This window comes from Eubalaena glacialis, chromosome 7 (genome assembly GCF_028564815.1).
Source record: "Eubalaena glacialis isolate mEubGla1 chromosome 7, mEubGla1.1.hap2.+ XY, whole genome shotgun sequence".
In the NCBI taxonomy this organism is placed as follows: Eukaryota; Metazoa; Chordata; class Mammalia; order Artiodactyla; family Balaenidae; genus Eubalaena; species Eubalaena glacialis.
In genome coordinates this window covers 60,435,253-60,459,987 of record NC_083722.1, presented here as the reverse complement: position 1 = coordinate 60,459,987, position 24,735 = coordinate 60,435,253, and the positions used below count along the sequence as shown (strand labels likewise).

Below are 24,735 nucleotides of genomic sequence, written 5' to 3'. Positions count from 1 at the left end.
GGAAATCTTGATTCTTTCAAGTTATAGAACAGACTCAGACTCTTTTTTTTTTTTTTTAAGTTAGTAAACTTAATTTTTTTAGAGTGGTTTTATGTTCACAGCAAAATCGAGTGGGAGGTATAGAGAGTTTCCAAATACCACCTGTCCCCATATATGCACAGCCTCCCCCACTATTGATATCCCACATGGTGTTACATTTTTACAGTCAGTGTACCAACATTGACACAGCCTTATCACCCAAAGTCCATAGTTTACACGAGGGTCTGTTTTTGGTGTACATCAGATGGGTTTTGACAAATGTCTAATGACTTGTATTTACCATTATAGTACCATACAGTATAGTTTCACTGTCTTAAAAATCCTCTGCTCTGGGCTTCCCTGGTGGCGCAGTGGATAAGAATCTGCCTGCCAATGCAGGGGACATGGGTTCGATCAGTGGTCCGGGAAGATCTCACAGGCCGCGGAGCAACTAAACCCGTGCGCCACAACTACTGAGCCTGCGCTCTGGAGCCGTCGAGCCACAAGTACTGAAGCCTGCGTGCCTAGAGCCCATGCTCTGCAACAAGAGAAGCCACTGCAATGAGAAGCCTGTGCACCACAACTAGAGAAAGCCCGCATGCAGCAACGAAGACCCAACACAGCCAAAAAAAAAAAAAAAAAAAATCCCTCTGCTCTTTCCTATTTAAACACTCTTTAAAAGAAAGTTTTCATAGGTCTCACACGGTGATTTAGATTATTTTTATTACGTCTAATGCTCATGCCTACTGAGGTGACTAGATATAAATTCTTTAAATTTTTTTTATAGCTCTTGAACTATAAAAAATTATAAATTAAATGCCATAAAAACTATGGAACTGATAAAATTCACATTAGTAATCAATATAACACATGATGTTTTGCTGAAATTAAATGAGTTTAATAGTAGACAGAAGTATTTATGTGTTTTATTTTTCACTGGTTAACCTTATGATGTCCATTTTAAGCATGATCATAATGGAACTCATGTCATTATCATAGATATTCCTGTTTTCAACCCAGTCTGTATTTTGCTGGACCATTTTAATGGTTCACTGCAAAAATAGTACTGAAAAGTAAATACTCATTTAATGGCAAGTTCTTTATTGCCTAGTTAAGTCTATACTTATTGCTGTGAAATGTTGGAAATGGTTCAGAACCATTCTGACCAGTACAGTTGAAAATAGTACTGACTGCTCTGGGACACTTTCTTTTGAGTTTGGCATACCTATGTAGCCACTCTCTCCTCTGTTCTGTCTGCATCACTTGGCCTCAGCTTGGTACCAGAAGGATGATAAACACCAATGCAGAGGTGGGTACTGCAATTTTCTGACAGCATTTAGATATAAAGATAGTTATTCAGAAGATCCAGGACATATAGAATTTTTTAAGTGCTTAACATGAAAATGAAAATAACTTTTAAATTCTCAGAGAACTCATGAGTCTCCAGACATAAGTCCTTAGATTCAAGAAACTCACCTTTATTAAGTACCAATAACACAATATTGCCAATAACAAAATAAGTCCATGAAATAGTAACATGTAGTATTTAAATAAATTCACAATATAAAAAAAACTCACCAAAACATTGACTAGCTAGCCTAGTTTTGAACTTTTAAAATTTGTGCCAAGTTTAAATCACATGATTTCTTGCTATTAATATTTTTAAGTCTACATTTTATTTTTGTCTAGTCTACATTCTCTGCCCTTGTTTTTGCCCAACTCACTATCCCCAATCCTCACCCCTCTCCTTTGCTCATATTTCTTATGGCTTCATGGTTTTGGTGAGGCTACAGTCACAGTTCCCTGCCCAGGTCAGTTTTTATGTATTATCCTTCCTCCATGAGTGGCCCTTGGGTGTGCACATAACCCCAGCTGGGCCAACTAATAGTCTTTACCTGAGAGTCTTCAGACTGAAAACTGACAGAGAGAGTCTTTTGTTCCTTGTAGATTAAATGAGGATGGCGTAAGAGTTGAGCCTCCTGAAAAATACCCATGGAGGAAGCCATTTGTAATAGGATAAAATGAGACTTAACAAGAGGAGCAGAGATACCAAGAGAGAGAATCCTGGAGGTGAAGTCTGCATCTTCACCTGTATAATTACCTAGTTATCTTCCATCAAATTACCCTTTTGGTTGAAGCTAGTTCCAGTTGGGTTTTCTCTTGGCACACTAGAAAGCGTTCTTAAATAATCCATGTTATAATTTTAAAGATTTGTCCTTTTTTACAGGTGAAGATGGAGCTGGAAAAACAAGCTTAATAAGAAAAATTCAGGGAATAGAGGAGTACAAGAAAGGAAGAGGATTGGAATATTTGTACTTAAATGTTCATGATGAAGACAGGGATGGTGAGTGTCGTTTATTTGTAATGTAAGTTTACTGAAGTCTTTCCAAGTTGCACTGCTGTCCGTATTAATATTAGTCTTTGACTTTTCTTACTGTGTCATTTTTTACTAGGAGACCTATTGTGTCATGCCAGTCAGTAAATAGTTATGTTAGGGCATACTTTTATTGGTTTGAGATTGGGATTCATATAGTGGTATTTTTAAACGTCTTAGGGTATTGGTGTGCAGACTTTAGCTTTCTTGCTAACCTTGAAGAATCTCAATTTTTCAGTTCATTTTCCCTCCGATAGTGAAATAATAGTATCCTATGATTGTTTTGCCCTCTTTTTACCCTTGTCTCATTTTTTGACATGAAAGTGTCATTTACTCCCCAGCTTTTGTCATCTGATCAGCCAATTTTTTCTTCTATAGATCACTTGCCTTCTCATTTTCGTATATAATATCTTGAATATGCATGGCTCTATCTGCTGATGGTAAGAATAGAAACATGTTATTCAGTCTGTGGTTTGGGATTGAGAAATATGAAGTAGAGGATGCTGATTTTCTGTGTTGGCAGTTAAATCATTTTCTTGAGTATTTATTAGGACTTTACTGAATTGGTAGATGTAACCTAAGTAGGTGAACCTTGCCAAAGGAGACATCTCCTGTGGAGATGCCTTAGAATACCAAGTAGTATTGTTAGTTGGATGATGTAATGACTTTATCCTGTTGCCTTGGTAACTTTCTTTTGTCTGTCGTAGATCAAACAAGATGTAATGTATGGATCTTGGATGGAGACCCGTATCACAAAGGCCTCCTTAAATTTTCACTGGATGCCATTTCTCTGAAGGACACTCTAGTTACGTTGGTTGTTGATCTGTCAAAGCCTTGGACTGCTTTGGATTCTTTACAGAAATGGGCAAGTGTTGTTAGAGAACATATTGACAAATTGAAAATTCCTCCTGAAGAAATGAAAGAAATGGAACAAAAGTGTGAGTAATCTAGAAAATATAGATTTCAAAGACAAAATGTCCTAGCTGACTGTCAGAATTGTTAGGAACTTTTGACTTTAAATAAGGTTTAATGAGGAAACTCAATGAGAGTACTGGTTTTGAAATTCAATTTGAATGATGTGCTGTTTTAATATAGTTTTACATTGGAAACATACACATAACGGCAGACTCTTTAGTAGAGGCGCCTTTTCTTTGCCAAAAGGCCGTATGTGTTCATTTTGGAAAGTGGGTTTTCAGGATAAAAAAATTTGAATCTTTCTTCAGCTGCTCATTTTCAGTAGTCTCGTTTCTTGATAAGTAGAACAATCTTTACTAACCTTGTCAAAATGAAGTATGTCCATAAAGATGTTAAGTAACAAAAATATAAAGATGTTAAGCTGGTTGTATGATTTACAAAGTACACAATATATTTTGTATGTGCCCACATAAGTTGGAAATTTTCATGGAAATTATGAAAATGATACGGGTCATTTCTAACAAGTTGTAAGCCACTTGTCACAGTTCTTAATTTCACTGAGAGCTCTTCATATGTCATTGTTGCACTTTGCTTAAGAAAATATACAGATGGGATGCTGCTGTTCTTTGCTATTGTTAGCCGATAACTTTTAGGGGAAATTTGACAGCTTACTGGAATTTATATGCACGGAAACAGTAAAAACTTAAGAGAATGTCTGTCCTAAATTATTGAAAAGGGTGTCTAACTGCTTTTAATCTATACCTTTTTTTCCTTGTTGGCCATTACCTCTGGGGCTTTTTTTTCCCCCCTCTAAGTTTATGCTATAGCAGTCAGTGGTTTTCAGTGTGTGGTCCTAAGACCAGCAGCATCAGTATCAGTACAGTTGAGAGCTTGTCAGAAATACACATTCTCAGGCCCTATCCCAGACTGCTGAATCAGAAACTTCTGGTGCATGCTAAAACTTGAGAACCAATTAGATTTCAGCCTCTGATTTGAAGGGTAATAGCTACCAGAGCTGCTAAAGGTATATGCATGCCCCTCTGTTCCTGATGGAACCATGCTCAACTGTTCAAGATTCCCTCTTCCTGACCCCATGTAAGTTTAGGACAGTTTTCCTCCTTTGTGGCTCTGTATAATATTCTCTCATATACTGTTTTAATCCTGCACTGTGGATAATGTTTCCAAATTTGTTGTTTTGCCTTTAAACATGAAAATCAGTTGTATGGAAATCCCTGTGTGTGTGTGTATTTGTCACTGGTCCCTTAAGAATTCCTTGAAGAGTAATTACTAAATCAAAGTATACATTGTTAAGCCTCTTGGTATATTCACATTAACTTTTTTTTTTTTTAATTCAAACAGAAAATCACAAAAATTATAATCATCCTCATCAGTTCACTCAGTCCCATGTAATTAATTTTTTTTTTCATCTTGATCTTTTGTTAGCACTTTTATGAGTTCATCAGTTTTCCATTAGAGTTCTGAAAATGCTTATTCATTCAGTTCAGCAGTATAGTCAGTTACCAGAAACTTGTACTTGTCAGAGTCTTTTCCATGAATTCCTTGAACATTAAACCCTTTTATAGGAACATTTTTGGGAAAGCATCAGAGTACACCGAGAACTCTCTGTAAATGACAAAAGACTTAAAAATGACCACGGTTAAGATTTGATGAAAGTTCATAATAATGCAACTGACAAGGAAATTTAGTTATTTCTGAGATATACATTTTAAAGTAATAACTAGAATTGTGACTTATAACATTATACCAGAACATGTAAGATTTTTAGAAATTTCATGTAATGTCTGAAACATTTATATTAACATATTTCCATACAAATAACCCAAAGAAAGTTTAGTATTAGTTGTTTTTTTGTTTGTTTCTGTTTTTTTATACTACAGGTTCTTATTAGTCATCAATTTTATACACATCAGTGTATACATGTCAATCCCAATCGCCCAATTCAGCACACCACCATCCCCACCCCACCGCGGTTTTCCTCTCTTGGCGTCCATGCATTTGTTCTCTACATCTGTGTCTCAACTTCTGCCCTGCAAACCGGTTCATCTGTACCATTTTTCTAGGTTCCACATACATGCGTTAATATACGATATTTGTTTTTCTCTTTCTGACTTACTTCACTCTGTATGACAGTCTCTAGATCCATCCACGTCTCAACAGATGACTCAATTTCGTTCTCTTTTATGGCTGAGTAATATTCCGTTGTATATATGTACCAAATCTTCTTTATCCATTCGTCTGTCGATGGGCATTTAGGTTGCTTCCATGACCTGGCTATTGTAAATAGTGCTGCAATGAACATTGGGGTGCATGTGTCTTTTTGAATTACGGTTTTCTCTGGGTATATGCCCAGTAGTGGGATTGCTGGATCATATGGTAATTCTATTTTTAGTTTTTTAAGGAACCTCCATACTATTCTCCATAGTGGCTGTATCAGTTTACATTCCCACCAACAGTGCAAGAGGGTTCCCTTTTCTCCACACCCTCTCCAGCATTTGTTGTTTGTAGATTTTCTGATGATGCCCATTCTAAGTGGTGTGAGGTGATACCTCATTGTAGTTTTGATTTGTATTTCTCTAATAATTAGTGATGTCGAGCCGCTTTTCATGTGCTTCTTGGCCATCTGTATGTCTTCTTTTTTTTTTTTAAATAATGGAGAAATTCATTTGGATTTTCCTACAGGATGGTAGTCATTATTAGTAGCTCACACTTACTTTTTCTTTTTTAAAATTAATTAATTAATTTATTTCTGGCTGTGTTGGGTCCTCGTTTCTGTGCGAGGGCTTTCTCCAGTTGCGGCGAGCGGGGGCCACTCTTCATCGCGGCGCGCAGTCCTCTCACCGTCGTGGCCTCTCTCGTTGCGGAGCACAAGCTCCAGACGCGCAGGCTCAGTAGTTGTGGTTCACAGGCGTAGTTGCTCCGCGGCATGTGGGATCCTCCCAGACCAGGGCTCGAACCCGTGTCCCCTGCATTAGCAGGCAGACTCTCAACCACTGCGCCACCAGGGAAGCCCCATCTGTATGTCTTCTTTGGAGAAATGTCTATTTAGGTCTTCTGCCCATTTTTGGATTGGGTTGTTTGTTTCTTTAATATTGAGCTGCATGAGCTGTTTATATATTTTGGAGATTAATCCTTTGTCCGTTGATTCGTTTGCAAATATTTTCTCCCATTCTGAGGGTTGTCTTTTCATCTTGCTTATGGTTTCCTTTGCTGTGCAAAAGCTTTGAAGTTTCTTTAGGTCCCATTTGTTTATTTTTGTTTTTATTTCCATTACTCTAGGAGGTGGAACAAAAAAGATCTTGCTGTGATTTATGTCAAAGAGTGTTCTTCCTATGTTTTCCTCTAAGAGTTTTATAGTGTCCGGTCTTACATTTAGGTCTCGAATCCATCTTGAGTTTATTTTTGTGTATGGTGTTAGGGAGTGTTCTAATTGCATTCTTTTACATGTAGCTGTCCAGTTTTCCCAGCACCACTTATTGAAGAGACTGTCTTTTCTCCATTGTATATCTTTGCCTTCTTTGTCATAGATTGGTTGACCATAGGTGTGTGGGTTTATCTCTGGGCTTTCTATCTTGTTCCATTGATCTGTGTTTCTGTTTTTGTGCCAGTACCATATTGTCTTGATTACTGTAGCTTTGTAGTGTAGTCTGAAGTCAGGGAGTCTGATTCCTCCAGCTCCGTTTTTTTTCCCTCATGACTGCTTTGGCTATTCGGGGTCTTTTATGTCTCCATACAAATTTTAAGATGATTTGTTCTAGTTCCATAAAAAATGCCATTGGTAATTTGATAGGGATTGCATTGAATCTGTAGATTGCTTTGGGTAGTATAGTCATTTTCACGATATTGATTCTTCCAATCCAAGCACATGGTATATCTCTCCATCTGTTGGTATCATCTTTAATTTCTTTCATCAGTGTCTTATAGTTTTCTGCATACAGGTCTTTTGTTTCCCTAGGTAGGTTTATTCCTAGGTACTTTATTCTTTTGGTTGCAGTGGTAAATGGGAGTGTTCCCATAATTTCTCTTTCAGATTTTTCATCATTAGTATATAGGAATGCAAGAGATTTCTGTGCATTAATTTTGTATCCTTCAACTTTACCAAATTCACTGATTAGCTCTAGTAGTTTTCTGGTGGCATTTTTAGGATTCTCTATGTATAGTATCATGTCATCTGCAAACAGTGACAGTTTTACTTCTTCCTTTCCAATTTGTATTCCTTTTATTTCTTTTTATTCTCTGATTTCCGTGGCTAGGACTTCCAAAACTATGTTGAATAATAGTGGTGAGAGTGGACATCCTTGTCTCGTTCCTGATCTTAGAGGAAATGCTTTCAGTTTTTCACCATTGAGAATGATGTTTGCTGTGGCTTTGTCGTATATGGCCTTTATTATGTTGAGGTAGGTTCCCTCTATGCCCACTTTCTGGAGAGTTTTTATCATAAATGGGTGTTGAATTTTGTCAAAAGCTTTTTCTGCATCTATTGAGATGATCATATGGTTTTTCTTCTTCAATTTGTTAATATGGTGTATCATGTTGATTGATTTGCATATATTGAAGAATCCTTGCATCCCTGGGATAAATCCCACTTGATCATGGTATATGATCCTTTTAATGTGTTGTTGGATTCTGTTTGCTAGTATTTTGCTGAGGATTTTTGCATCTATATTCATGAGTGATATTGGTCTGTAATTTTCTTTTTTTGTAGTATCTTTGTCTGGTTTTGGTATCAGGGTGATGGTGGCCTCATAAAATGAGTTTGGGAGTGTTCCTTCCTCTGCAATTTTTTGGAAGAGTTTGAGAAGGATGGGTGTTAGCTCTTCTCTAAATGTTTGATAGAATTCACCTGTGAAGCCATCTGGTCCTGGACTTTTGTTTGTTGGAAGATTTTTAATCACAGTTTCAATTTCATTACTTGTGATTGGTCTGTTTATATTTTCTGTTTCTTCCTGGTTCAGTCTTGGAAGGTTATACCTTTCTAAGAATTTGTCCATTTCTTCCAGGTTGTCCATTTTATTGGCATAGAATTGCTTATAGTAGTCTCTTAGGATGCTTTGTATTTCTGTGGTGTCTGTTGTAACTTCTCCTTTTTCTTTTCTAAATTTATTGATTTGAGTCCTCTCCCTCTTTTTCTTGATGAGTCTGGCTAATGGTTTATCAATTTTGTTTATCTTCTCAAAGAACCAGCTTTTAGTTTTATTGATCTTTGCTATTTTCTTTGTTTCTATTTCATTTATTTCTGCTCTGATCTTTTATGATTTCTGTCCTTCTGCCAACTTTGGGTTTTGTTTGTTCTTCTTTCTCTAGTTCCTTTAGGTGTAAGATTAGATTGTTTACTTGAGATTTTTCTTGTATTTTGAGGTAGGCTTGTATAGCTATAAACTTCCCTCTTAGAACTGCTTTTGCTGCATCCCATAGGTTTTGGATCGTCGTGTTTTCATTGTCATTGTCTCTAGGTAGTTTTTGATTTCCTATTTGATTTCTTCAGTGATCTCTTGGTTATTTAATAATGTATTGTTTAGCCTCCATGTGTTTGTGTTTTTTATGTTTTTTCCCCTGTAATTCATTTCTAATTTCATAGTGTTGTGGTCAGAAAAGATGCTTGATATGATTTCAGTTCTCTTATATTTACTGAGGCTTGATTTGTGACCCAAGATGTGATCTATCCTGGAGAATGTTCCGTGTGCACTTGAGAAGAAAGTGTAATCTGCTGTTTTTGGATGGAATGTCCTATAAATATCAATTAAATCTATCTGGTCTATTGTTTCATTTAAAGTTTCTGTTTCCTTATTTATTTTCATTTTGGATGATCTGTCCATTGGTGTAAGTGAGGTTTAAAGTCCCCCACTATTATTGTATTACTGTAGATTTCCTCTTTTATAGCTGTTAACAGTTGCCTTATGTATTGAGGTGCTCCTATGTTGGGTGCATATATATTTATAATTGTTATATCTTCTTCTTGGATTGATCCCTTGATCATTATGTAGTGTCCTTCCTTGTCTCTTGTAACATTCTTTATTTTAAAGTCTGTTTTACCTGATATGAGTATAGCTACTCTAGCTTTCTTTTGATTTCCATTTGCATGGAATATCTTTTTCCATCCCCTCACTTTCAGTCTGTATGTGTCTCTAGGTCTGAAGTGGGTCTCTTGTAGGCAGCATATATATGGGTCTTGTTTTTGTATCCATTCAGCAAGCCTGTGTCTTTTGGTTGGAGCATTTAATCCATTCACGTTTAAGGTAATTATCGATATGTATGTTCCTATGACCATTTTCTTGATTATTTTGGGTTTGTTTTTGTAGATCCTTTTCTTCTCTTGTGTTTCCCACTTAGAGAAGTTTCTTTAGCATTTGTTGTAGAGCTGGTTTGGTGGTGCTGAATTCTCTTAACTTTTGCTTGTCTGTAAAGCTTTTGATTTCTCCAGAGAATCTGAATGAGATCCTTGCCAGGTAGAGTTATCTTGGTTGTAGGTTCTTCCCTTTCATCACTTTAAGTATATCATGCCACTCCCTTCTGGCTTGTAGAGTTTCTGCTGAGAAATCAGCTGTTAACCTTATGGGAGTTCCCTTGTATGTTATTTGTGGGTTTTCCCTTGCTGCTTTCAATAATTTTTCTTTGTCTTTAATTTTTGCCAATTTGATTACTATGTGTCTCGGCGTGTTTCTCCTTGGGTTTATCCTGTATGGGACTTGCTACACTTCCTGCACTTGGGTGGCTATTTCCTTTCCCATGTTAGGGAAGTTTTCGACTATAATCTCTTCACATATTTTCTCAGGTCCTTTCTCTCTCTCTTCTCCTTTGGGACCTCTATAATGCGAATGTTGTTGCGTTTAATGTTGTCCCAGAGGTCTCTTAGGCTGTCTTCATTTCTTTTCATTCTTTTTTCTTTATTCTGTTCCTCAGCAGTGAATTCCACCATTCTGTCTTCCAGGTCACTTATCCGTTCTTCTGCCTCAGTTATTCTGCTATTGATTCCTTCTAGTGTAGTTTTCATTTCAGTTATTGTATTGTTAATCTCTGTTCTTTAATTCTTCTAGGTCTTTGTTAAACATTTCTTGCATCTTCTCGATTTTTGCCTCCATTCTTTTTCCGAGGTCCTGGGTCATCTTCACTATCATTATTCTGAATTCTTTTTCTGGAAGGTTGCCTATCTCCACTTCATTTAGTTGTTTTTCTGGGGTTTTATCTTGTTCCTTCATCTGGTACATAGCCCTCTGCCTTTTCATCTTGTCTCTCTTTCTGTGAATGTGGTTTTTGTTCCACAGGCTGCAGGATTGTAGTTCTTCTTGCTTCTGCTGTCTGCCCTCTGGTGGATGAGGCTATCTAAGAGGCTTGATGGGAGGGACTGGTGGTGGGTAGAGCTGACTGTTGCTCTGGTGGGCAGAGCTCAGTAAAACTTTAATCCACTTGACTGTTGATGGGTGGGGCTGGGTTCCCTCCCTGTTGGTTGTTTGGCCCGAGGCAACCCAACACTGGAGCCTACCTGGGCTCTTTAGTGGGGCTAATGACAGACTCTGGGAGGGCTCACGACAAGGAGTACTTCCCAGAACTTCTGCTGCCAGTGTCCTTGTCCCCACGGTGAGCCACAGCCACCCCCCGCCTCTGCAGGGGACCCTCCAACACTAGCAGGTAGGTCTGGTTCAGTCTCCCTTGGGGTCACTGCTCCTTCCCCTGGGTCACGATGCGCCCACTACTTTGTGTGTGTCCTCCAAGAGTGGGGTCTCTGTTTCCCCCAGTCCTGTTGAAGTCCTGCAATCAATTCCCACTAGGCTTCAAAGTCTGATTCTCTATGAATTCCTCCTCCCGTTGCCGGACCCCCAGGTTGGGAAGCCTGACGTGGGGCTCAGAACCTTCACTCCAGTGGGTGGACTTCTGTGGTATAAGTGTTCTCCAGTCTGTGAGTCACCCACCCAGCAGTTATGGGATTTGGTTTTACTGTGATTGCGCCCCTCCTACCATCTCATTGTGGCTTCTCCTTTGTCTTTGGATGTGGGGTATCTTTTTTGGTGAGTTCCAGTGTCTTCCTGTCGATGATTGTCCAGCAGCTAGTTGTGATTCTGGTGTTATTGCAAGAGGGAGTGAGAGCACATCCTTCTACTCCGCCATCTTGGTTCCTCTCCCGCATTAACTTTTTTTAAGTGAAGGTTTTGACAATTTTGCAAACGAGTTCTAAAAACTTATTAGTATTGGTAATATCTCCCTAGTTTTTATGGGGGTTATAGAATAAACATGGCTCAAGATTGCACCTAGGTAAAGAGGAGGAGACCTGAATAAAGGGTTTAGAGAAAGAAAGTTAATATTAGAAAGCCATCTGGAACTGTCTTTTAGATTGTGGAAACCTTCCCCCCCCCATATTTATTTTTTCTTTTATCCTTTCAGTGCTGTTTGTGAATTAGAGAGGGTAGAGGGACAAAGCTCAATTGTGACTTGCCCACAGTAATTTGCACAGATTGAACCAGGCCTGCATTGAACCCCACCCTTTGGAGCCCCTCAGTGTTTTATTCTGCCTCCTGATAATTAATGTGGGTCCAGTGTTCCTGTACTGTCTTTGAATTGGGTTTCTCAAAACCTTTTTGTTTCTTACACAAGACTAAGTGTGAACTCTAGTAAAATATGTATTTAGACAGCAGAAAAGCTACCTGCTGAAATAAAAAGCCATTTCTAAACTATGTATTAAATTATTTACTTTGATTTTCAGTGATTAGAGACTTTCAAGAATATGTAGAGCCAGGAGAAGATTTCCCAGCTTCTCCTCAGAGAAGAAATACCGCATCACAGGAAGATAAAGACGACAGTGTGGTTTTACCTCTGGGTGCGGATACACTTACACAGAACTTGGGCATTCCAGTACTAGTAGTTTGCACAAAGGTTAGTTTGCTTCCTACAGATTCTACTACTGATACTAACTAAGGATGAACAACTGTTTTATTTTCTAGGCTCCTTTTGGAGTTGACACATTAGTTTTCCTAGGTAACTTTTCTTAATAAGTAGATATGATAGTTTAAAATATTGACTGATATTCACATGTTTGTTTTGTGAACTTAATCATAGTTTTCTTTGAAAGAAAATGTTACTTCAGATATTCTAAAATTTGTGATCAAATTTCATTTTCCTTACTCCAGTTAGACTTCAAATTGTATAGTCAGTTTAGTAGAGATAGTTACAGGTAAGATGATAACTATCAACTTTATAAAATAAAATATTTTTCCACAGTAAGTTTTATATACTAATATCTTGATATTAGGAAATGTACTCAAAATAAGATAGACTTAATTTTAAAGATGTATCAATACTCATTATGTAAAGTTGATATGCAGTTATCAAAGGCCTTTTATTTATTTAAGAGATTCTGGTAGGATTACTATTATAAAAATTCTGTTAATTTAGTTCTGTCACTGTATACACTTTATAATACAATCAAATTTCCTTTTAAAAAATAATTTATAGTTCATCTTCTCCCCATTTGGTCCTAAGTAGTATGTCTTTACTGTGTAAGCCATGGAATAGTTAAGATAATTACAGAACATGTAAATGCTTTAGAGATCTAAAATTATTATGTTTTTTGTAATGTAAAATTTGCACATCTAAATGAAGGAGGGTGTGGAATTTATTCACCTTTGGAATAAAAATGATAAAAAAATTTAAATATAGCTTAAGTTTTACTTTAAACACTACAAAAATTATCAATAACAAAGGAATGTGGGGGTAGCATTTAAAATAATTAAGTCAAAGTCTATTGTCTGCTTTTCAAATGGTGATTCAGGTGTAGTTAATTGTTACTTATATCTTTTGCATAAAACTGTGCTTAAACTCTTACAATAGAATCCTTTTGTCTGCGGTTTGTTTGGGTTTTATTTTGTTTGGCAAAGAGCTGTTTATTGGCAGATATTATCCTGTTTTTACACCACAACTTGCCTTATAAAAAGCTCTTTATTTTCCAAAGAAAAAATGTCAAGCTTTAAAGGGACCCAAATCAGTATCAAATGAGTCATAGATTCATAAAATTTTCAAGCCAAGAGAGATCATCTACAGTATTTCACAGAATCTAAGACACCATCAGTTCTGCTTCGATTTAAGAGCTTTTAAAGTGTGTGGGGGGATGGGGGAATGTGTGTCTCAGGATAGATGAAGATGGTGGTTCAGCTCAGTTTAAAGACGCTTGAAATTGAGACTCAGCTAGGTTTCTTGCCAGATCCTCATATTTCAGTTAAAAATGTTTTTACTGAACTATCATGCTTCACCAAAAATGTCATAAGTCAACAGTATAATAATTGTGTAAGTATCTTTAATAATATGAAATAATTACTCTCAGTGTTTTATAACATGGATAGTATGCTATATCATGTTTATATAAGGAGACTGTTCTATGTTGTATATATGCATAACAAAAAATTACATATCAAAAAAAATGACATCAAATTTGACCCCAAACTAATATTAGGTATGATGGTCATTGTTTATTTTTAGATTTCATAACCTTCAATTCACAAAAGTTTTGATGAAGTTATTTGGATATCATGATGTTTGAACATTAATTTTTTTCCTAACATTTTTTTTTTGGCAAGCAGAATTCAGAATTGTTTCATTGATTGTACAGGTGACATTTCAGAAATAGCCTGTAATTCCCCTTTTTTGCTGTTGGTGCAATTGAAGTGAGAGTGAATAAAAGCACCAGAAAAGAAATAAAGGTCAATTAAGAACTATCAAATAAGCAGAGGAACAAAGGGGAAATAGTGAGAGGTGCAGACTCCCTGGATATACAGAGTGTTTTATAGAACTAGAATAGATTTTAGATCTTAAAAACTTTGTTCTAGGACATAAGTCGTTGAGTTAACAAGTATGACCGCCCATTATAAGCTTGTCCTGTTATTCTTCATTCCTTTATGTACTAAAATTTTCTCTTTGGTGTTCTCATCACATTCAATATATCATAGAAATCAATGCTTTTTAAAGAAATAAAAGTATTCATTAGTCTTAAGACTCCAACTAAAAGTCTCTAGACATATAGGAGTAATTAATATTCTAGGTTCTACTGATCAGTCACTGTATCAGAGTGGTAGTTTTGTGATATTCCCTCACCCAACATTGAACTGTTTAAATCATTATATTATTATTTAAAGTTAATATTGTTTTTTAAATTATTTTAACTCATTAGTGTGATGCCATTAGTGTGTTGGAGAAAGAACATGACTACAGAGATGAGCATTTCGATTTTATTCAGTCTCATATCCGGAAGTTTTGTTTACAGTGTATCCTTTTAATACATTGATTGGTGCAGTGTTCCTTAGCTGTTTGCTTGTTTGTTTGCTTAAGTAAAGGAATAAATTGATGACTTCAGAAATTCCATAAACTTTTTTCCTCCTGCCTCTGGTTGGAAATTTCAATTCCCAAATCATTTATATCCAGGTATTTTGAGATATAAAAGCAAATATTGAAATGTGTAACTTTGATTTGCTGTTTTTAAAGTACTGTGATTAAGAAAAATAATGATCAGACTTATGTAGAAAATTCTAATGAGTTGGCATTGAAAACATTCCTGCTGAAAACTGGTATTCATTTCTTGGGGGTGGGTGGTAGGGAAAGATCAATATTTGGGTTTGTGTGTTCTTGTTTTTAATTTGTTTAGTATGTTATCTCCACTATAGTCTAATGCAATGGTTTTTAAATCTGGCTGTGCCCATCTAAGACTTACTGAACTGGAACATTCCAAGGGGAGGCTGGAGAATCTATGCTGAATTTTAAAAAAGCTTTCTGGGTAATTCTGATGATCACAAGGTTAGAAAACCTAGCATAAGGAATCTTGTGTAGTCTAGGTTGCAAGGATTATATGAGCCAGTGAATAACATTTACAACTAAACAAAGGATAAAATGAGTGAGTGCTTTTAAGAGAATTTCCTGTTGAAAACTTCAAACAGCTTGGGAGCACCGAAGAGAGGTGTTCTCACTTGCCCCCTTGGATCAGATGTTTTGCAGTTGCATTCCCCAATCAAAGCTTTTGGGTCTGAAAAGTGAAGAAATGATAGATAGTAGGAGTAGACAGGAATAAGTAATGTACACATGTTTATAGTATCTGTAGTTTTTCATCGTCATTAATGGACGTTTAATTTAAGGACCACTTGGCAAGAGCCTCGTTGAATAATGAATAAGATCACTTGACACTGGGAGTTTCCCTTTTCCTTTTTTCCTTCAGTACTTTGTCCTCCATGGCACTTTCTCTTCTCATGTCACATAATGGTTAGTTGGATTGAATTAAAGGGCATTTGTCTGCAAAAGAAAACAAAAAGTAGAAGTAATTGAAGTAGGTGTTGATAGCCTTTTTGTTATCTTTGCAGATTAGAAAATTTGAGAACAAACAGTCTCTTTAAACATTTATTTAAAGCTACACTTGGAAATGTACATATAGAGATGTAATCAGGAAGGAGACTGCCCACTACAATAATTACAGACCTTTAGTAGAGCTGGTTGATTTTAAAAGAATACAAAACAAGAAATCACTTCAAGATAGTGAGAGGGGGGGCTGCCCTGGTGGTGCAGTGGTTAAGAATCCGCCTGCCAATGCAGGGGACACGGGTTTGAGCCCTGGTCCGGGAAGATCCCACATGCCGTGGAGCAACTAAGCCCCTGTGCCACAACTACTGAGCCTGCATTCTAGAGCCCATGAGCCACAACTACTGAAACCCATGAGCCTAGAGCCCGTGTTCTGCAACAAGAGAGGCCACTGCAATGAGAAGCCTGTGCACTGCAACGAAGAGTAACCCCCGGCTCACCGCAACTAGAGAAAGCCCGTATGCAACAACGAAGACCCAACACAGCCAAAAATAAATTAAAAAAAAAAAAAAAAAAAAGATAGTGAGAGGTGTGTGTGTGTGTGTCAGTGAGGACAACAATTCAAAATCATCTTTATTTTAAAAATTAAAAAATTTTAATTGCATTGCAAATTTTCCAGCTGTGTAAATCTTCCAAATTATAAATTGGCTCTCGTGAGAAAGATCATTCATGAAAAGTTCACACAATTAAGCATTTACTTAAGATTATGATGTTTGTCTCTACCAAATTAAGTATTATGACAAGTAGTATTTAGCAATACCATTTTAAGGTTCATAAGCCTTGGTTCGTGTCCTAGAAAATACGAGTATCCTAGTTCAGAAGTTAGACCATTCTCAGCATTTCCTCTTGGCCTGAGTCACCATCTCTCTTGAGACCCAACGGCTAGTGCTAGCGTTTTGGTCATGAAGTCTACTTTTGCCTTGGATCGTTCCTGAAAGCTTCCTGATGGTTCTTGATGGTTCATCTTCTCTGTTCAGTGGATCTCCTGAGCTTTCTCCCCAAAGTCCTAATTCCTAGACTAGTAAAAACTGTAAGAGACACTAGTGCAAGCCTTTTTTGTTAAAAAGGCAAAACAGTTTTTGATAAATAATATCCCTCCTTTGTGGAGTTTAGGAAGGTTAAAAACAAATTGCCTCTTCATATGCTTTCAGTGTAGAGGTAGTAGTGGTGTCAGTTATTAAATTTACCTTTACTTTCTTGGCTAATGAGATTTTTGCCCTCCTAAGTTAAATCAATTATGTAGAGATAGTTTTATTTGCCTTTTAGACTGTATATAAGTATTTTATAGTTTTGAAAGTCTTGATTACCATGTAATTATGCCTTTGGAAATTACTTTTGAAACTAATATGCATAAATGCTAAGCTGAGAACCCAAAATTTTATGGTACCTGTTGATGGAGTTTGTCCAAAAGTTTCTTTAACGGTGTTCATTCAGATGGTGCAGCACTTATTTACACTTCAGTAAAAGAAAACAAAAATATAGATTTAGTATATAAATACATTGTTCAGAAACTCTATGGATTTCCCTATAAGATTCCTGCTATTGTTGTGGAAAAAGATGCAGTATTTATGTAAGTATACTCTTAAATGTATCGTTTTATCATGTGTTGTTGCTCCAATTCGATGGTGCGCCATCATCATCATCTCATTCTCATTTGAAGTGAGACCAGTAGACTTTTCCATGATGAGTAGGTGAGAATCTGTTCTTAGATTGTTTTGTTTATAACCTGCCTTGATTTATTTATCTTTGCCTTTTAGTTTTACTGCTGGCCTGAACCCTTTTGAAAGGCTTGCTATTATAACTAAACTATCTATTGGGTGCATATATCAGTGTATCTACTCTCTAATTGGTTATGATACATAAAGGACCCAATGTATAATCTAGACATGCTTTGAAAAGTTATCTGAATAAATTGGGAGGTAAAAATAATTACCACCTTCTCCCCAAAAAACCTGTAATGACAGTTTTAAAATCAGGAAGTTTGATAATAATTTTAATTGGAAATTAGTAAACTTGAGCATTATAATAAAACTGATCAATTTTCCATAATTGGTCAAATTTAACTTCATAAAAATATTCCCCTTAATATGATCATGGATTGAATGAAAGAATGACTATATAAATGCTTGAGAATTTGTCATGTGCATTTCTTTCCAGTCCAGCAGGGTGGGATAATGATAAGAAGATAGGAATATTACATGAAAATTTTCAAATGTTAAAAGCAGAAGATAATTTTGAAGACATCATAACTAAACCACCTGTCCGAAAGGTAACAGTTTTAGTATATAGTCTCAATATTTAGGCTTTTAAACTGAGGGGGAAGTCCATAATTTTAAGATTGTAGGTAGAAAGGTAAGGGAGTCCTTTGCTATCAAGTTGTGAACTTTACAACCTAGAGCTCAACCAAAAGTCAAGAACACCTTGTTAGAATAATTGTATTGGCTTCTGTCGGTCTAGGCAGATCTTGCATCTTCATGGTCATTAGTTATTCATACTAGCCCACAGCTGTCCAGGGACTGCCACGTTCCTAGATTTAATTTTAGTCTTTACTGTTACATGTCATTCTTATAACTGTTAAATCTCATTTCAGAAGGTATTCTTCTTTTATATATCTTGATTTTGCTAAGCAGTATATGGTGTTTTATGGTTAGATAGTATAGATACTTACGAAAAGTTGTATAAAAATGAGTGTTTGCATGTAGTACTTCTCACTGACTTTTAATTTGAACATGTTTCCGGAAAAAGTAATTTTGATTTAACATATAATGTTCTTAATTAAAAACCCAAATATTTACATTGAGCAGTTAGAAATAAGAAAAGTAACGTCAAATGAAAAATCAGTTGGTGTGTTACTTGGTTTGGATGTCTGTTAAAAGAAATGCACACATCAAAAAAAACCCCCAATTTTTCCCATTCTCTCTTTTACCAGCAAAATTGTGCTTTAAGTTGTCTTTTATTCATTTCGCAAATATTTATTGAGCCACTGTTCAGGCACTAGGTGCTGAATAGGAGGGTGATGCAGTAGTGAATCAGTATATATGCCACCTCTCAAGTGGTGATCAGTGCTATGGAAATGAAGCCGAGTGTGGGAAGGGTGAGTGAGAGGACCGAAGTGGGGAGGGCTGCAGTTTTAGGAATGATGAGGGCATGTCTCTGATGAGAGGGGAGAATGTTGAAGGCTCAGGGAACAGGAAGTGCACATGCCCTGAGGCAGGAGTGTGTGAGGGGGCCAGAGAGGCTGGAAAAGAGCCCCAGAGGGCCAGAGTGGTAGGAGAGAAAGACCTCATCATTAGGCCGCAGTCAGGACTTTGGATTTCATGCTGAGTGGGATGGAAAGTGACAGGGGGTGCGGGGACGAGTTTAAGCAGAGGAGTGATATAATCTGACCTAACCTTTCAAAGGATTGCTCTGGCTACTGGGTGGAAAATACACTATGGCGTGCCTTGTACAGAAATAGGAGGAGCAGGAGACATTTGCAACTCCTTTTTTTCTAATTATTCAGCAAGTAGAAGAGACATTATGTTTTTATTTCAGGGAAACCAGGGACAAGTTGATTTTCACTCAGCTGGGATATTATTGGCCCTTTTAAAACACCTGACTGTTGCTTAGCAGATTTTATAAGCATGACTGATATGCCTATGGCTCTCAGGTTGTGCTGTCCAATACAGTAGCTACTAGTCACATACAGCTTTTAAATATAAATTAAGTACAACTAAATAAAATTAAAAATTCAGTTTCTCAGTTACAGTAGCCACATTTCAGTTGCTCAGTAGCCACAGGCTAACGTATTGCACAGCACAAATATAGGACATTTATATTATTGCAGTTGGTATCAGACAACTCTGCTGTAGGGCGTTGGGGAGGGCAGCTCACCCATGTAAATATGGTTTAGTTAATGTTCATATTCTTGGTGTTTTTTAAAAAAATTAATCTAGAGAGTAAGTTATGAATGACATTAACATAATATATGAGACTTGCTCATTTATGCGTTACTCATTTCAGTTTGTGCATGAGAAGGAAATTGTGGCAGAAGATGACCAAGTGTTTCTTATGAAGCTACAGGTATGAAATTACATCAGAAACAGACTTAGTATGATTAATGGTTAAACTATTCTTGTACATATTTTCTTTAAGAATACAGCAATACATGCCTGAATATCTAACCTAGAGTTTTTGTGTGTTTTTCAGTCCCTTTTAGCAAAGCAACCACCAACTGCAGCTGGAAGGCCTGTGGTCAGTATTACAGATTTTGACAAAATTATTAAAATGCAGTGCATATTGTTTTAGTTCTTTTTTTCTTAATTATATACCTGTCTTAAATGGGTATGCTTTGATATAAACTTGAATTAAGGATTCTTCTGGAATTTGTGAGATTTTAAAAGATAAAACTTCACTCCCGTTTAGAATATTGAAATCATAAATATCTATTTTGCAACATTTGTCCCACATGAGTTAACTGTGCCAAACCATTTATATGTGCTATTTTATAAATCCTCACAACAGCCAGATGAGGCAGGTCCCCCATTTTGCTGGTGGGGAAATGGAGGCTTTGGAGGACATCATGGCTTGCCTGAGATTATACAGCTGGTGGGATGGGATGCAAGTCCAGATTGGAGTCCAGATCTGACTCCCAAGCTTATACTCGTAACCACACCTCATATTCAATATGTTCTTCTTTTTCCATTGAAGGGAAAGTTAGTATTCTAAAATGCAGTGGGTCTCTGGTATTCTAATAATGAGGACACAATTGCTAAACACTTCTGCCCAGGGCTTGCAGCGTAAAGGGACCAGTAGAAGATATGGGGGACAGTTGCAAAGTAGTTTCTTTTTGTGATAACTTCTGTGAAGTTGAAAGTTTCAGGGTTCTGTAATTATGGCTTTCCTATTTTTACTTAGGATGCCTCGCCAAGAGTCCCAGGAGGCTCCCCTCGAACACCAAACAGATCTGTGTCGTCCAATGTTGCCAGTGTGTCACCCATCCCTGCTGGGTCAAAAAAAATTGATCCAAACATGAAAGGTACATTTCTCTCTTTCTTAGAGAAAGCAACACAATACATTTAACAATAGAAATCTACCTAGAGTCATTCCACCTTTTGCTTTAGCTATTTTCATTTTTATTCAATAGCTTCTAATCTTTGTGTCTGTCAATACAATCTCATAGTTAATCAGACTGTGAACCATTTTATGGTGTAGTCTTAACATATCATCTCTGTGCTGTGAGCTTTATGAAAGCTTTGTGTTATATTTAATCATTCTGCTATGGTAGGTCATTGAAGAAATACATGTTTTTCCTATAATGGGTTATCTGCAGTTAACAAAAAGGAAAAAACTATATGCATTATAGTTATTTCTATAGGAATAATTGCCATAAGTGGGATTAGTAGGTGAGAGTTTGTACCTTTTTATGCCTTTTGGTGACGTTTCTCAAATGGATTCTTCAATTTACATGTCATCAACATTGAGTGTTGCAGTTTGCCCACAACCTAATCAGCATTCTCTAAGTGCTAACTAATAAGAGCTTTTCCCCCTAGTATTTCCTTTCTGTTTGTATTTTTCTTCTGTGAATTGTTTATTGCTATCCTTTGCCCATTAATATCTTAGAACTTCTATTGGTTTTCATATAGCATTGGGTAACTTTTTGTAATACTTGAAGCAAATATTTCTCAACAGTTATATTTTTGAAGAATGCCTTTCAAAAGAGAGATATATTTGCATCTAACAATCTGTTTTAAATGCCTTTGGCCTTTTAAAAATAACACTCTAATTTTTTAATAATTATCTTACGCTCTTAACACTCATATTTTGTTTTATATATGAGTAGATTAGAGAAGTTACCCAGCCTCAAAAGATTAAACTTGAATTTGGAACATTTTCTGTATATAATTCTACAATAATAATTTATAGAAAAGTTGAATGCTTTGAGTACAAGTTTTTTATCTTATCTTTTTTTTTTTTATAGCTGGAGCTACAAGTGAAGGTGTCCTGGCAAATTTCTTCAATAGTTTGCTGAGTAAAAAGACTGGTTCCCCAGGAGGCTCTGGTGTTGGTGGTGGTAGCCCTGGAGGTGGGGCTGGAGGTGGAAGCAGTGGTTTACCACCATCTGCCAAAAAGTCAGGTATAGTTACCTGGAGCTTTTTTTTTTTAAGACAGCTTTATTGAGATATAGTTTACATACCATGAACTTTGCTCATTTAAAGTGTACAATTCAAAGTTTTAGTATATTTACAGACTTACGTAAACCATTACCATAATCTAATTTTAGAACATTTTCTTCTCCCTAAAAAGAAACATCCAACCTATTAGCAGTTATCCTTCCCTAACGTCCAGCCTATTAGCAGTTATCCTTCCCTCCCCTGCAGTCCTCCTAGGCAGCAAACAATGTTTTCTGTCTCGTTGTATTTGCCTATCTGGAGATTTCATATAAATGGAGTCACATAGTATATGCCTTCTTTAAAATAATGTTTCCAAGGTTCATCCATGTTGTAGCGTATGTATCAATATTTTGGGTTTTTTTACTGCTGAAAAAATTCCATTGTATGGATATGCATACATATTTTATTTATCCATTTATCAGCTGATGGACATATGTTTTCATTTCTCTTGGGTATATATCTAGGAGTGGAATTGCTGGGTCATGTGGTAACTCTATGTTTAAATTTTTAAAGAACCGCCAAAGTGTTTTCCAAAATGCTATACCATTCTACATTCCCACCAGCAGTTTATGAGGGCCCCAGTTTTTCTCCATCCCTTCCAACAGTTATTGTTCATCTTTGTGTTTTAGTTGTTTTGTTTTTTTTGGTTTTGCTTAACCAAGTCCAAAATGTCTCTCTATTTGTGTGTGTGTGTGTGTGTGTGTTTTAATTGAAATATAATTGATTTACAATATTATATTAGTTTCAGGTGTACAACATAGTGATTTGATACTTTTATACATTACAAAATGATCACCACTTGTCCATCTTTTTGGTTAGAGCCATCATTTTGGCTGTGAAGTTGTATCTCATTGTGGTTTTGATTTGCATTTCCCTGATAGCTAATTATGTTGAGAATCTTTTCATGTGTTTAATAACCATTTGTATATCTTCTTTGGTGAAATGTCTATTCAAATCCTTTGCCCATTTTAAAATTGGGTTATTTCTCTTATTGTTGAGTTCTAAGTGTTTTTTATATATTCTCTTTACTAGACCTTTATCAGATATAGAATTTGCAAATGTTTTCTCCGCTTGTGTTGGTTATCCCTTCACTTTCTTGAGTGTCCTATGAAGCACAAAAGTTTTAAATTTTGATGAAGTCTTTTCCTTTTGTTGTTTTTATAATTGCTCTTCAAGCAGACTTTTTAACCCATTCTCCTTTTTTAATCACACCTTCTTGCCACCTTTTTCGCAAGTACCTGCAGCTACCATTTTTGAACATTTTACAGGTTTCTGGGTATAAATTGAATTATTTTCTGGCTTCTCGCATTCTCAGTGTAGAAGATTACCTTTCTCAGTACTGCTGATTTAATTACCACTCACTCATCTTTCCAGATTCTGAAATTTTGTTGCTATTTTTCTCTTTTACTGTTCTTATTGTTCTATGCCTTTAAAAAAGTATACCTTTATGAGATTAAATCGTAGGTGCTAGTTTTACTTCTATTTGATAACAGACCCCACAATTTAAAATGAGGGAATTTAGGGGCTTCCCTGGCGGTCCAGTGGTTAAGACTCTGTGCTTCCACTGCAGAGGGTGCAGGTTCGCTCCCTGGTCAGGGAACTAATAAGATCCTGCATGTTGCGTGGTGAGGCCAAAAAAGGAAAAAAAAAAAAAAAAAAAGGGAATTTATTTTTGAATTAAGGATGTTTATATAACTGTGTTTTAGATAAAGTTAATGAAACCGTTGGCAGTTGTTAAATGAGGACACATTGGTGTTAAGGATATTTTGACTTATGTCTAAATCTTGGTTTCTTTTCCTTTAAATAGGCCAGAAGCCTGTCCTGTCAGATGTTCACGCGGAACTAGACAGAATTGCACGAAAACCAGTTACAGCTTCTCCTACAGCACCCACATCTCCTACGGAAGGAGAAGCTTCTTGAAGATACCAAATAAAGCCATTTATTCAGTTTTCTGGGATAATGTAAACTTGTCTCTGCCTTCTCCTTCAAAAGTGGAATTAGGGAGCTGGAGTGCTTTTTCAGATGGACTAAATTCATGTCTTTTTTGTGTATGTGGTTGCCCATTTTATAAAAGGGAAGTATACAGAAGAAAAATTATTCTACACTATGTAGGATTGCTATTTGCATTGCCACTTTGCATAAGGAAGTAATTTTGGATTTTGAAAAACTCAAATTTATAGATCTGAAATACAGCCATGCGATCATATTCTAAAGGCTACTTAAAACATATAGGAGGGTTGAGAAGGGCAGAAAATAATATGCTTTGGGCATTCGACTTACTTGGAAGGAAGTCCAAGCTTATTTTAGTTAAGACTATTAAAAAATCATTTAAAAAAATTATGTGTTAGTTTTGCTGGAAAAGAAGATGATCAGTTGTCAGATTTTCCACACCAACGTAAATATACCACCACACATGGAATATGCTGAGAAAACGATCAGATAGCATTTGATACACTAGTCATTGTCTCAATCCATGATCCTGTAAGTTGTCATCAAAATATGATTTAGAAATATTGGTCAAGATTTGTTTCTTTAACTGAGAAGAAAAGAAAGCACACTGCCTAAATGTGTAAAAGAAAAATGCAGAGGTTGTTAAAATGTAAAGAGGTAACAGTCTTTGGATTTGTCTATATATATATATCTACATATATATATATATCTATATATATCTATATATCTATATATATATTGATATATATATATATGGCTCTGCCTTAATATACCCCTTTTTTGTTTGTGACTTTCAACTGTAATCAGTTAATAAAGTATTTATTCTCTGCATTCAGGTTCAAATAACTTGTTGCATTCTCTTATATTTAAATTTGTATTTATCATATAATGAATAAGATTTGTTAGTATTTTAAAGTGTTTGACTTAATAGGATTATTAAGCTTTCTGATCTTCTTTCTAAGAGAGGAGTACATGAGATTCACT

General features: G+C 36.1%; 1 protein-coding gene across 1 annotated transcript in view; it reads left to right on the top strand.

Annotated features, from left to right (window-relative positions):
- Positions 1 to 24,403, top strand: part of DYNC1LI1 (dynein cytoplasmic 1 light intermediate chain 1) — a 46,096-nt gene extending 21,693 nt beyond the window's left edge. Inside the window, exons 3-13 of the mRNA XM_061195230.1 lie at positions 2,246 to 2,362; positions 3,100 to 3,330; positions 12,021 to 12,190; positions 14,478 to 14,571; positions 17,084 to 17,219; positions 17,807 to 17,918; positions 19,652 to 19,711; positions 19,838 to 19,882; positions 20,546 to 20,666; positions 21,609 to 21,764; positions 23,609 to 24,403. Coding sequence (XP_061051213.1) covers positions 2,246 to 2,362; positions 3,100 to 3,330; positions 12,021 to 12,190; positions 14,478 to 14,571; positions 17,084 to 17,219; positions 17,807 to 17,918; positions 19,652 to 19,711; positions 19,838 to 19,882; positions 20,546 to 20,666; positions 21,609 to 21,764; positions 23,609 to 23,721 — 1,355 coding nt within the window. The 3' untranslated portion in view covers positions 23,722 to 24,403. The remainder of the gene's footprint in view (positions 1 to 2,245; positions 2,363 to 3,099; positions 3,331 to 12,020; positions 12,191 to 14,477; positions 14,572 to 17,083; positions 17,220 to 17,806; positions 17,919 to 19,651; positions 19,712 to 19,837; positions 19,883 to 20,545; positions 20,667 to 21,608; positions 21,765 to 23,608) is intronic.
- Positions 24,404 to 24,735: the final 332 nt, after the last annotated feature.